The following is a 13144-nucleotide window of genomic DNA, read 5'->3' as shown; positions in this document are numbered from 1 at the left end:
CCTGGCCTCTTTGGCAAGAAATTGATAATACTCGTTTTGCAGCAAGAATATTAAGACTTTGAAGAAGTGAAGACTGGAATGCAGGACCCCTTTGAATATGCCCTGCAACCTGATGTTTAATTCAGTAAGATATTAGCTGATCTCAATTGTCAAACCATAACTTGACGTGACAGGTAAAGGGGACACTCCAAAATAGCAATGGTCCAGAAACAAAAATTGCTGTACAGTGCAAAGGAGATGTGCTGAGGTTCGGAGGGAACTACAGCAGAAGCCTAAAATACAAAATAAATGGATTGTTCCACTTTCACTATCTTGATTTTATATTTTCTCTTACTTGACTGCTAGAAGTGCCCCAGTGTACAGTCACCCTTCATCATTTCTTAATTGGAGGAAACCCCTTTAGAAGAGCTAGGCAATCCTGTCCACGACATGGCATTACCTTAATCATTAAGCTATCTTGCAACATGCTAAGACTGTTGCTAGCAGTTAAAAAATAATACCATGTCATTTTTAGTCCAAACTGAAGGATTCAGTGGTGGGACTTGTAGAGACAGTGAGTTCTGTATTCCTTTTCAAGGTTTGTATTCCTTTTGGAATACAGTTGATTTTTGTTAGCAGCTTTAATTCATCTTCCCCTTTAATTTAAATAGCCTTATTCTGGTAAATGAAACAAGTTGAGATGACAAAGTTGACATGTTCTCACTGTGTTCTTCATAATTCCTGGACCTACAAATACTGTTAAGTATGCACATTAATTTTGTATGTCACAACATACTATATTGTTACACAGCCAACAGATTCCACTGCAGAGTAATCATATCCCCTTGTCATCATATTCTGTTCAGCCAAGTCTATCTAGGTTTCACATGGTGTACTCAGCTGCTTTCAGACACCTCAGCTTCCAATCACATTATCTTATTATGCACAGTAGCCCCAGTTCTCCTCATGCTGTTTGCAACCAGCGCTTTGCAACCGGTCTTACAGGTACAAGATTCTTAATGCCTCAGCCATTCCAGAAGGCCAGTTCATTGACAGCAAAAAGGCTTCAGAAAAGCTTCTTTCTTCCATCGATGTGGACCACAACCAATACAGATTTGGCCACACCAAGGTAAAGTTCTTGTGGAAGAGTGGGTATATTAATGGCAAAAAATAACACTTCTTTAAAGTATTTCTTGCATATAAAATCAGCCTTCATGGTGATTAGGAAACAACTGTGTACACTATTAAATGAAGTTCATCATGTATGGTTCTCAAGCCACCTGAAAGTTACTTAACAGAGCCTTGACCATTGAGATACAAAAGGGTACAGTGAAAAGACAGAATTGAATGGCATGCTAGGTTAACTCTTTGTTTTATTAATTAGGTCTTCCCCAGCTTACTCTGGAGCTAGCCTTGGATGACTTCACAACAGCATGATTAGATCATGCAAAGGGTGATTTGTCACGAAACATTAGGAGCACTGAAAATATCTACAGTGACCCAAAATTTCTTTACCCATTTAACAGTTACTCCATACTTTCTTCCAAATCTGCCTTGCTTACCCTACATCACATGCCAATCATTGGGTCTCTGCCTAATCCTCAAACTGCTTAGCCCTCTCTTATGTTCTAGGTGTTCTTCAAGGCAGGTCTCCTGGGACTCCTAGAAGAAATGAGAGACGAGAAGCTTGCGAGCCTCATCACTCATATGCAAGCTATGTGTAGAGGGTATCTCATGAGAATTGAATTTAAAAAGATGAATGCAAGAAGGTAATAAATGAACACAGCACAAGTCATATTGTGCAACATCCAATTCAGGGACAAACCTGTTCTCGGTGAAGACATTTAGAAAGATTAGGGGAAACAGAAAAAGCAGAAACTAACACTTCCCTTGTTGTAACATTCCAAATTCTGTCAATGGCAGTTTAGTAGCTGGACTGAGCATCTGGACCATGATAGTTAACAGTGAGCCCTTCCTCCAGGAATGTAATAACCTTTAGAATCATTTTCAACCTCTGAAGAACACTGTGATAGAGATAGACAAACCTTAGTACATGTTCATTTGGCTGTTTGGAATATGCTGTCTGACAATTTCATTAAATCACATCAGTTTGTAATGAATGGATTCACATTCTACTCTACTTGTTTTATTTCGTTGCTTCATTTCTGTCTAAGATGAGGAATTCTGACTTGTACAGAAAATATATGTTATGTGGAACAGTCGAGAAAATACCCTTTTCATTTCTGTCCTTTTGAGTGGAACAATTCATGTGAAATTTGGAGTGTAGGGGTGGCAGCACTGCACACACCAAGCAAATAGTGTCAAGTATTTTTGACAAGTGAAAGCTGTTCATGGGGAGCAAAGATAACATAAACGCATAGGACGCTATCTGCCAACTAGTAGCCTTTATCTGTAATACCTTATCATATATGTTTAGCTCAGCAGCTTCCCAAAACAGGGGTAGTTTCTAAGAATTCGATAACCTGTACTGGATTTCTCTGCAATGAACTGTCAAAGCTGCCTTGAACAAAATCCTGTGGCATTCAATAGAAACAATGAGCATCTGGAGTTCTTGTGGGGACCTGCAAGAACCACTGAGTCCAACATCTGGCTTCACACTCTGGTCCTCCTGCTGCAACCCTCTCCCAGTGACCTCTGCACCATGGGAGGCACTGCTGGCTCTGCAGGTGGAGCACAGCACGCTGGGCACGCATGGTGGTTCCATGTGCCCTGTTCTTAGGATCATGGTTGGAGAGCCAGAGACAGTGTTGTTGTGCAGACGGGGGCTGGAGCTGCCATACTAAGGTTTCATTGTTGTTTTCATTTTGTGTGTCAGTAATTTCTAATATTATAGTTGGTTTTTTTTTCAGACCCAAAAGCATCAAGCTGCCATTTCCACAATTTACAGTAACACCCGTTTATAATCTCAACATGAATGTCAGTTTTCACTCTGGTCTTCACCTGAGCGCTTGTGCTTTGAGATTCAGGAAAGTTTCAGAGGTTATCAGACAGCATAACAGAGAATTCTAGTCCTCCCTCTTATGCCCAGACATAGCTATTGTTCATTTTACAGAGCCAGGTATTCAGCAGTCCGGTGTCCAGAAATGACTTTAATAAGCACAAGCAAAGTGAGATAAAACTTCCCTGAACAAAATGCTGATGCTGTGTTACCAATAAGAGTCTGCTTCTAGCCCAAGTCTCTCCAGTCTCATAACCTGTATTATTTTCATGCATTTTCAGAGAATCCATTTATATAATCCAATACAATGTTAGAGCATTCATGAATGTCAAGCACTGGCCCTGGATGAAGTTGTACTTCAAGATGAAGCCCATGTTGAAGAGTGTAGAATCTGAGAAGGAGATGGCCAACATGAAGGAAGAGTTTGAGAAAACCAAGGAAGAGCTTGCAAAGTCTGAGGCAAAGAGGAAGGAGCTGGAGGAGAAAATGGTGACCCTATTGCAGGAGAAAAACGACTTGCAGCTGCATGTTCAGTCTGTGAGTAACCTCCATTTTCAAATTCACCTCCACTTTCTCTTTTTCTACAGCTATTTCCATTCTCTTTTCCAGTGTCATACATAAACAGACAGGTAACAGGGCCACATTCTCCTCTACCTTTTATCTGGTCTTGTCATCTATGCCTAAGCAAAGTGGGTACAAAGCAGATATATAGTATTACCACTGTTATGAAAAAGGGAAATTCTGACAGGGATCAAGTGTAAAGCCACTTTGCCATGGATCTGCAATGTGTCCCTGGCTGCATTCTCAGGATCTGTATGAAATACAGCTTGTTTCCTGAGTTGCTGACCATTCTAATATGGAGCCAGGAATGAGGCTACTTTTCCATCAGAGACACGAGTGATAGCATGGAACAAAGACTGATGTTTTTCAGCTGCAACAATACTAAGCAGAGACTGAATCTGCATAAGACAGGAATACTATCAGCTGTTACAAGGTAGTAAGATACTTTATGGCCAAGGGCTGTCTGGTGCGAGTGGAACTGTCACTTGATTCCATCTGCTCTTGAAGTAGCTGGTCTTTGGACAGTTCTGTATTATTTCAAGCCCAAAGATGGTCACTGTGCATGTCAAAGGATAGATTCCTTCCCTAAATCCTTCTTTAGCACTTCAACTTAACATCATTCAGTTTTCTGAGTTCATTTGCATCCTTTTTGGTACTTAGTGTCCTGTTCTCCAGTGCCAACCTATTCTATAAATATTTTAGGCTTCACCATAACCCCTTCACATAGAATGTAAGTGAAAAAAAGCAAGAAGCTCAGGTTTAGCTTCCAAGTTAGGATTCCATCAATGTACTCCATGGTTTCAGATTTCAGAGCATAAAAAAAGTCTTAAGATATGATTATTTCCCTTAGAGTGTTGTCTGCCTCTTTCCTGACTCAGTTTCTCAGTGTTTCATCACTGGAAGAGCTGTTTGTGTCTGCCTTTTAAGTCCTATTGCTGTGTGAATTTCAATCAACTCTAATTGAAACGATCCTCATAAGCCCTTTTCTCCATGTTTGTCCTCAGAAAACACTCAGTAGCACACACAGTAGCAGTAATTTTGAGTGCCCCATGAGTTTCAGTATGAATTTGAGAGATAACATCCTTTGTTACTGCAGTGATGTCTTTCCTCCATGACTTTTCTGGGAAACAGCATATACCTTTTATGGTATTCTGCCTAGAATACATCACAGTAGCATTAATTTGAGTAACATCTGTCAATCGTGTTGCTCAAAATGTTATAGTAGAAATTGCAGGCTAAACTGTAGGTTAAGCAATGCTTTTTTGCCATAAGCCCAACCCCATTTTGGCTGAAAGAGGTTAAACAATGTGAGAGCCAGGTAATCTCAAGTGAATTATGGGACAGAAGGAGTTAGGGGAGAGACAGTCAGACCTGTGTCATTAGAGCTGGAGGAGCTTATTAAAGATAGAATAATCCAACATTATGAAAGATGACTTTCAAATGCCTTATGTTTTACAAATACTCATGTAGGTTCATGCTTCCATGACATCCAGTTTGCTGATCCAGATTGTTGCAGATCCAGTTTGTATTACTGACATCAAACCACCTGGCCAGCTTAAAGAAAGGGCTCTATTGTGGGATTATGGTTCACTTTCCTAAACCACGACCAAGCAGGGTTATCTCCAAATGACTGGATAATGTGCATTACTTCCTAACTGCGTAGGAAATTTTACCATGACTTGTGCAGTTCATTTCCTGGAGGTGGCGCTTGAGCAGCGTGAGTTGCGTTTCATCATGTGCATGGTAAATGTAACACACCTTCAATGTGTTCTGACAGGAGAGTGAAAATCTAGCTGACGCTGAGGAGAGATGTGAAGGTCTCATCAAAAGTAAAATTCAGCTGGAAGCTAGAATTAAAGAACTTAATGAAAGAATGGAGGATGAAGAGGAGATGAATGCTGAATTGACAGCAAAGAAGAGGAAACTTGAGGATGAGTGCTCTGAGCTGAAGAAAGATATTGATGATCTTGAACTGACTCTGGCCAAAGTGGAAAAGGAGAAGCATGCGACAGAGAATAAGGTGATAGACAAATCAGGAAATTATTCTTCCCCAGACAGTTTTCCCAGACAGGTTTCAGTTTTGTGGGATGTTGCAGAGTTTCCTAAGTGCTCTCAATGGAAGTGATACGTGCCCTAGGCACAAAGAGATATTGCCACTTAATTGCCTGTAACAGAAGAAATTTTGCTAAAATTATAACTTCCCGTTAGGAAAAATATTTTTTTCATGGCATTTCAAAAAAAGTTAACAGCTTGTTGAGGTGTTTGTTGGAGAATTTCCATACGCTGCTATTTTCAGGCATAAGGAACCAGTGTCTCTCCTGTGGATGGAGAACTAGTATGCTTGTGGGTGGCTCAATAGAGGATGGCTGTGTAGATCCTTTCTCCTCGATGAATGAGGAGAACTGATCTTCCAAATGCAGAATGTTTTCTTATAATCCTCTTGTGTTTAAGAAGCCCAGATCTCAGCCAGGATGGCTATCCTTTCCTTTCTTGACTTGACTACACGACAAGAATTCCTGAATTCGAAGGATCAGGTTGTCATTAGCTCATTTATCTCCCAGTAAAAGCATTGATCTCTTTATATACGTCTCAACGATTAATGTGACAAATCAGAACTGAAATCTTAGAATTCAAAAGCCCACACCTGTGGTGACAGCATTCAGTCCTGCCATAGAAACAATACTAACAGAGATGTATTTACAGGTTAAGGTTTCCTTTACTGACGACACTGAAAACACTTCTGGATCCTAAGTTTGCAATTTTAGACATGTTGGACATTTCTATGCTAATGTTTAGAGGAAATCTAGATGGTGCTGGGTAGTAAGATAAGGACCACATAGCTAAAGCACCCAGCAGAGTGGACTTTCCTTATGGATACTGTCAGTCTTTCCCATCTGAATGAGACAAGTGGGAAGCAAACATCAGGCAGACACATGCAGAGAGGCTGATATGTTCGAGATAAGGTTGTTGGTAGTACAGTGGTTCATGAAGAGCAGGGAATAATTTTCCAAAATAAAGCCACCAGAGCTGGTATGTCAACAGATGTGTCAAGGGCTCTAGACCTCAATTCATGATAATCTCTTAAAAGGCAGAAGATTCTTTGTGTCTTGCCAAGTTACTTAAACTTTTATGGAAAATTTGACATACTGTGATTTGCTGTGATTTGCATTTGGTAGTATCTTCTAAACAACCTCAGTTGCTGAGAAATTACAGCTGTGTGCCTAGCAAATATATCACACGCAGAAAATGCATTTTTTGAACAAGAGCAACTCAGAGGCCTTCAGTAAATCCAAGCAGAGTACAGCTTGCAGGTACAAGTGAATGTCTAGCACGTTACACTATAAAAACTGGCTGGGAATCAAGACCAACTAAAGCAAGCATTTTTTACCACTTCAGGACCACAGTGGTATGACAGGCACGATACTGGTTACTACTCTCATCATAAAAAATGTAGACCTTCTGTGGAAATCACTTGACTCAGTCCATGCAAGATTTTGCAGAAGTGCTTTCACTGTGTTCTCAATCTGTCTGCTCTTATTACACCCCCTCATAGTATGGATGCTTGATGCCTAATAGGTTAAGAATCTGACTGAAGAGATGGCAGCTCTGGATGAAAATATTTCTAAACTCACCAAAGAGAAAAAGGCCCTCCAGGAGGCACACCAGCAGACACTGGATGACCTACAGGCTGAGGAGGACAAAGTCAGTACACTCACCAAAATCAAGACCAAACTGGAGCAGCAAGTAGATGATGTAAGACAAAAAAAAAATGAAGTTGTACGGGTGGATGCTCTGACAGATCAGGAAAGAAATCTGATGTTGGGAGAGTAAACAACATTTAGAACAGCCAAGCCAGCTCTAACAATTTTACCTAATAACTTACAGGCAGTTGATAGGGTGTTGTGGAATCCAGTATATTTTCCATCTTTTCTTGGCTGTTTAATCTGTGCTCATCACTAGATGTTTCAGCATTGTAGACTTTTGTACTACACATTTTAACCAATTAGCTTTAGCAGCTATCTGAGGCAGTTTGAGGGATTGTTGCAGATCTGTGTACTTTATGGGTCTAATCCAGAAAGCTATGGACTCTGGGAAATTGTCAGTGCTTTGCAGTCTGTATGGTAGGAACTACAGTCACTGGAAATCTTTAATTTCTTTATTTTTGAATAGCTTGCATTTCATGTGTGCACACCCAAGTTGTGATCAGCTTAACATCAAAAACCAAACCCTGATCATGTAGTAAGAGTGGGAGGAGATGAGAATATGTATAGGATCTGGTTGCTTCCCCTGGTTTTGATTTGCAACTCTATTTAAGATTTTTACATCAAGAATATTTACTATTGAAGTATATTTTATGTGTTTCAAAGTATGTTTTATGTGTTCTAGCTTGAAGGATCTCTGGAACAAGAGAGGAAACAGCGAATGGACCTTGAGAGAGCAAAGAGAAAACTGGATGGGGATCTGAAAATGTCTCAAGATTCCATCATGGATTTGGAAAATGATAAGCAACAGATGGATGAAAGGCTAAAAAAGTATTGCACTGACTTATTCTCTAAATTCCAAAATTAATATTGTGTCTTAACTATCTTGAATTCACATTCTTGTTCTTTAACAGAAAAGATTTTGAAATTAGCCACCTACAAAGTAAAATTGAGGATGAGCAGGCTCAAAGTTCTCAGCTGCAGAAGAAAATCAAGGAGCTTCAGGTAAAGTCTAAAGATATCTAAAGATAGTTTTAGAAGCTGAGTCCTGGTTTCTTGGGATTATCTGATATTTTCTTAGAATGTCATAGAGAAATATTATTCTGCACATAAAAAAACAATGAACATAGACTCGCAGTGCTGTTCCTGTCTGACAGCACTTTACAGAGGCTCTGATCTATAATCAGAGGTGAGTATGTAAGAATTTCTTAAGCAGAGCTTATGGCAGGCTTCAAAAATGGCTAACATACTGAGTTAAAATAGTAGTGAAGCCATGAAGAATTACCTTTGTAAGAAAATTAAAGAAATCAGCATAGAGATCACCATCTCAATGCAGAGCCACGAAAAACAGTTCCTTTCAGTGATATCACCCCATGGTTACTTGTCCCAACATTCATTACGTTGTGTTTGCTGATGGAGACGACCTACCTTCTGCAAATTCCTAAACAGCTCACATCATTTTACATTTTTTAGAGGCTCATCCATTATGCCTTTAGAAAAGTGCAGTTCTATGCCTGTCATTACATTTAAAAAATCCATTCTGAGCTATAATATTTAGTGAAATTTCAGATTTTCACAGAATCACAGAATCAAACAGATTGGAAGGGACCTCTGCAGATCATCTAGTCCAGCAACCCCTAAAGCAGGTTCCCTACAGCAGGTTGCACAGGAAAGCGTCCAGGCAAGCTTGAATATTTTCAGAGGAGACTCCACCACCTCTCTGGGCAGCTTATTCTAGCGCTCTGTAATCCCCACACTTCTTTGTGTGGGGATTCGCAAAGAAGTTTTTCCTCATGTTCAAATGGAAATTCCTGTTTTCTAGTTTGTACCCACTGCCCTTTATTCTGTCACTGGACACCACTGAAAATAGCCTGGCACATCTGCTTGGCTCCTGCTCTTTAGATAGTTATAAGCACAGATAAGATCCTCTCCTCTAGGTTGAAGATCCCCAGCCTTTCTTCATAAGGGATATGATCCAGTCCCTGACCATCTTTGTAGATCTCCACTGGACTCTCTCCAGCAGTTCCCTGTCTTGGACTGAGGAACCCAGAACTGGACACAGTACTCCAGATGTGGCCTTACAGGGGCAGAGCAGAGGTGATAACCTCCTTCATGCTGCTGGCCACAGTCTTTGTAATGCACCCCAGGGTCCAATGGGCCTTCTTTGCCATGATGGCCAACCTCTTGTCCACCCAGATCCTTCTTTACAGACCTCCTTTCCAGCAGGCCAGCCCCTGACCTGTACTGATGCATGTGGTTATTCCTCCCCAGGTGCAAGACTCCACACTTGCTCTTGTTGATCAGGTTCCTCTGCACACAAATCTCAGTCTGTCCAGGCCTCGCTGAATGGCACACGGTCTTCTGCTGTGTCAGATCCACCTCCCAGCTTTGTCTCATCACCAAATTTGCTAAGGGTGCACTCCATCCCTTAACCCAGGTCACTGATGGAGATCAACAAGAGCAGATCCAGTACTGACTCTTGGGGAACACTGCTAGTTAAAGACCTCCAATTAGACCATGAGCCACTAATCACAACTCTCTGAGCACTGCAAGTTGGCTGTTTCTCAGTCCAACTCACAGTCCACTCATCTATCCCACAGTTCCTAAGTTTACGTTCACTGTATTGAATGTCCTAGGACACAATTCAGTGAAATTTCTTGCAGTGCTTTACTCTCCTTGTTGATATAACAAAAGTGAGTATTTGTTCTTTATTCCTTAAAGCGTACTTTAGGTCTATTCAGGCATTCTCATTTAAGCAATTAACTTTGCTAGGCTCGTACAGAAGAACTGGAGGAGGAAATTGAGGCTGAACGTGCAATCCGTGCAAAGACTGAAAAGCAGCGAGCTGACCTCTCCAGGGAGCTGGAGGAGATCAGTGAGCGCCTGGAGGAAGCAGGAGGGGCTACGGCAGCTCAGATCGAGATGAACAAGAAGCGTGAGGCAGAATTTCAGAAGATGCGCCGTGACCTGGAAGAGGCCACGCTGCAGCACGAAGCCACGGCTGCCGCCCTGCGGAAGAAGCATGCGGACAGCACAGCGGAGCTTGGGGAGCAGATCGACAACCTGCAACGAGTCAAGCAGAAGCTGGAGAAGGAGAAGAGTGAGCTGAAGATGGAGATTGATGACTTGGCCAGCAACATGGAGTCTGTCTCCAAAGCTAAGGTTGGATTAAATATTTCTCGCCACTGCAGTTGTTTTTCTGAACAATTAAATGAGCTGATAGATATGCTCTCTATGTCTTAACAGAGCAATCTGGAAAAGATGTGCAGAGCTTTCGAAGACCAGTACAGTGAAGTCAGAACTAAAGATGAGGAGCATATGCGGCTAATTAATGATATGAACACCCAGAAAACACGTCTACAGACTGAGAATGGTGTGTCCTTAGATTAAATATAATTGTTCACTGCCAAGTATTTAAGTATGCCGCCTATATATTTTCTAACACATTCATTACTGGGTGATCTGAACAAAATTCAGACTGTAGAATTTCTTCCTGTGGGTAGTCAAGAAAACTCTGCCCAAAGGAACAAAGCAAGCCAAAAGAAGTGCTCTCAATCAAAATGAATGTGTGGGCCTGTGGTCAGTTCATTCCATTTCTTTCGATGCTAGCATATGCTATCTCTGACAGCTTTTTCGTATCTGGTGAGAATGAAATTATAGAATCACAGAATCCACAGAGTTGGATGGAACCTTTAAAGGTCATCTAGTCCAACTCCCCGGCAGTGAACAGAGACATCCACAGTTAAATCAGGTTGTTCAGAGCCCGTCCCTGAGTTTTACTTTAAATCTTGTAATCTTTTTGTGTATGGCTAGCCTTTCTCATTTGTATGAATTTTCTATGTCTCATGTTTCTGTCTAAAAAAAACCATTTTCTTGTTAGGTGAACTAACTAGGCAACTGGAGGAGAAGGAGTCCTTGATTTCCCAGCTGACTAGAGGCAAACAGGCTATCACACAGCAAACAGAAGAGCTGAAGAGGCAACTAGAGGAAGAAAATAAGGTGATTTGTTTTAATTTGGTCCTTAAAATTGTAAAATAAATCAATGTGATAAAAGAATAAATGAGAGCTCCTCTGAGAAAAAGACATTAACAGTGAAACTTCAGAACTTTGCCTTGGAGTATAATGCAAGAAGAGACATTAGAAATTAAGTAAGACAATTTAAGCTCTTCTTACCATGCTTTCTGAAGTTCAAATACAGGAGAGAAGTGAATGTCTGTGTACGTGCCTTACTGCTGCGGGAAACCCCTGATTCAAAGAATACAGCTGCAGCCAAAAAATAAGGAAAAGATCAGGAGTGAACTATCCAGGATTAGAAATGACAACATAGTGTCAAGTCTTCTCCATCTTCAGACAAACACTAAATTCTACCTGAAAAGCTTACAGGGAGACTTTTGGAGAGATTATTCCCACCTTTCCCACTGCAGCATTTACTGTATCTTGTCCTGAAGCACGTGGTGCTGCTGTGTTTGAGAGGCAGCGTCCCAAACAAACTGAACAAAATGGCCTGATCTTGATTAACATTATCAAGTCTGTAACACAGAGTCCCAAATACTGTTGACTTTTCTCCTTCAGCTACCCTAGCAAAATGGTCAGTGAGATGTGAAATTTTTCTCAAAATGCAATAAAAAGGTTCAGTCACAAATTGTCAATTTTGTGTCTGTTTTGACAGTTTGTATAATTCTGATTGTGCAGGCCAAGAACGCCCTGGCCCATGCCTTGCAGTCTGCCCGCCATGACTGTGACTTGCTCCGGGAACAATACGAGGAGGAGCAGGAAGCCAAGGGTGAGCTGCAGCGTGCCCTGTCCAAGGCCAACAGCGAAGTGGCCCAGTGGAGAACCAAATATGAGACGGACGCTATTCAGTGTATGGAGGAGCTGGAGGATGCCAAGTATGTGGAGGAGTGGTCTTGAGCAAAAGATAATTATGTAAAAATATGAGAAGGAATTGGAGGACACCAGAATATGCTTATGGTGGCAATATGCACAGCATTGCGCTTTGTAATGTGTTGAGAGTGAAAAGGTGAGGGAGAAAAAAAGAGTTAAAGGAGGAGGAGTAGATGTTTGGAAGAATCTCTGTAGAATGCAGAATTCCAGTGTATTAGTTATGGAGTTTAACATAATTGTTGAAAAATCATATTCTTCACACTGCCAATGCAGAAATTGTTTCTGCTTCCTCCCCATCTTGGTGTAGTTTACCCCTTAGATGCTCTTTTTTTCTGCACTGATTCCATCACACATATCACCTTTCTCCTAGATTTCTGGGGAATCCTCTTCCCATGTTACTTGCAGGTTCATATCTCTTTCTTTGTGTTCTCCCAGCCTATGCACCACTCCAGCATTCTTTGTGATCCGAGGCTCTTACTCAATGCTTTGTCACTGTGATAATATCACAGCTTTCTATGCTGGCTCTCTACTGTGCCAAACTCCCTTCCTGCCCATTTCCTCAGAATGACAGAATTTTCCTTTTCTTAGCACTGCTTGTCTCATCCTGCAGAAAGAAGCTTGCTCAGCGCCTGCAGGATTCAGAAGAGCAGACTGAGGCTGTCAATTCAAAGTGTGCTTCCCTGGAGAAGACAAAGCAGAGGCTGCAGGGAGAAGTGGATGATCTCATGATTGCTGTGGAGAGGTCGAATGCAGCCTGTGCAACATTTGATAAAAAGCAGAAGAATTTTGACAAGGTTCATTCAGAAAGGCTACTAGATATGAACATCATAAAAATTTGATAGGCCAGACCGAATTCTGAAAGTATGAGAGTTCTGCACTCAACCTAAGATAAATTACATTTTATCTAAAGCAAAACTGTGGTAAGAAGCACGTAACACAACAAATAGTAATGAAAATGTCACAGTGTGAGTAACCCCAGGTAACCACATCAAAAAATAAAATAGCTTCTGATAGTTTTAAAAAGCACAGTTTTCACGAGGGGGATTGGGAAGCTCTGTAT

The 13144-nt window shown here is 41.1% G+C and overlaps 1 protein-coding gene across 1 annotated transcript in view; it reads left to right on the top strand.

Moving 5' to 3' along the window:
- Positions 1–13144, top strand: part of LOC125702277 (myosin-1B-like) — a 41629-nt gene that overhangs the window by 15306 nt on the left and 13179 nt on the right. The window contains exons 18-29 of the mRNA XM_048965334.1: positions 985–1108; positions 1612–1748; positions 3220–3475; positions 5277–5519; positions 7076–7252; positions 7886–8031; positions 8115–8205; positions 9973–10362; positions 10447–10573; positions 11081–11199; positions 11893–12089; positions 12695–12878. Of these exons, the coding sequence (XP_048821291.1) occupies positions 985–1108; positions 1612–1748; positions 3220–3475; positions 5277–5519; positions 7076–7252; positions 7886–8031; positions 8115–8205; positions 9973–10362; positions 10447–10573; positions 11081–11199; positions 11893–12089; positions 12695–12878 (2191 nt within the window). The remainder of the gene's footprint in view (positions 1–984; positions 1109–1611; positions 1749–3219; positions 3476–5276; positions 5520–7075; positions 7253–7885; positions 8032–8114; positions 8206–9972; positions 10363–10446; positions 10574–11080; positions 11200–11892; positions 12090–12694; positions 12879–13144) is intronic.

Source organism: Lagopus muta, chromosome 18, assembly GCF_023343835.1.
Source record: "Lagopus muta isolate bLagMut1 chromosome 18, bLagMut1 primary, whole genome shotgun sequence".
Classification (NCBI taxonomy): Eukaryota; Metazoa; Chordata; class Aves; order Galliformes; family Phasianidae; genus Lagopus; species Lagopus muta.
The sequence above is the reverse complement of the archived record's forward strand: the minus strand, read 5'-3'. Positions and strand labels throughout refer to the sequence as shown.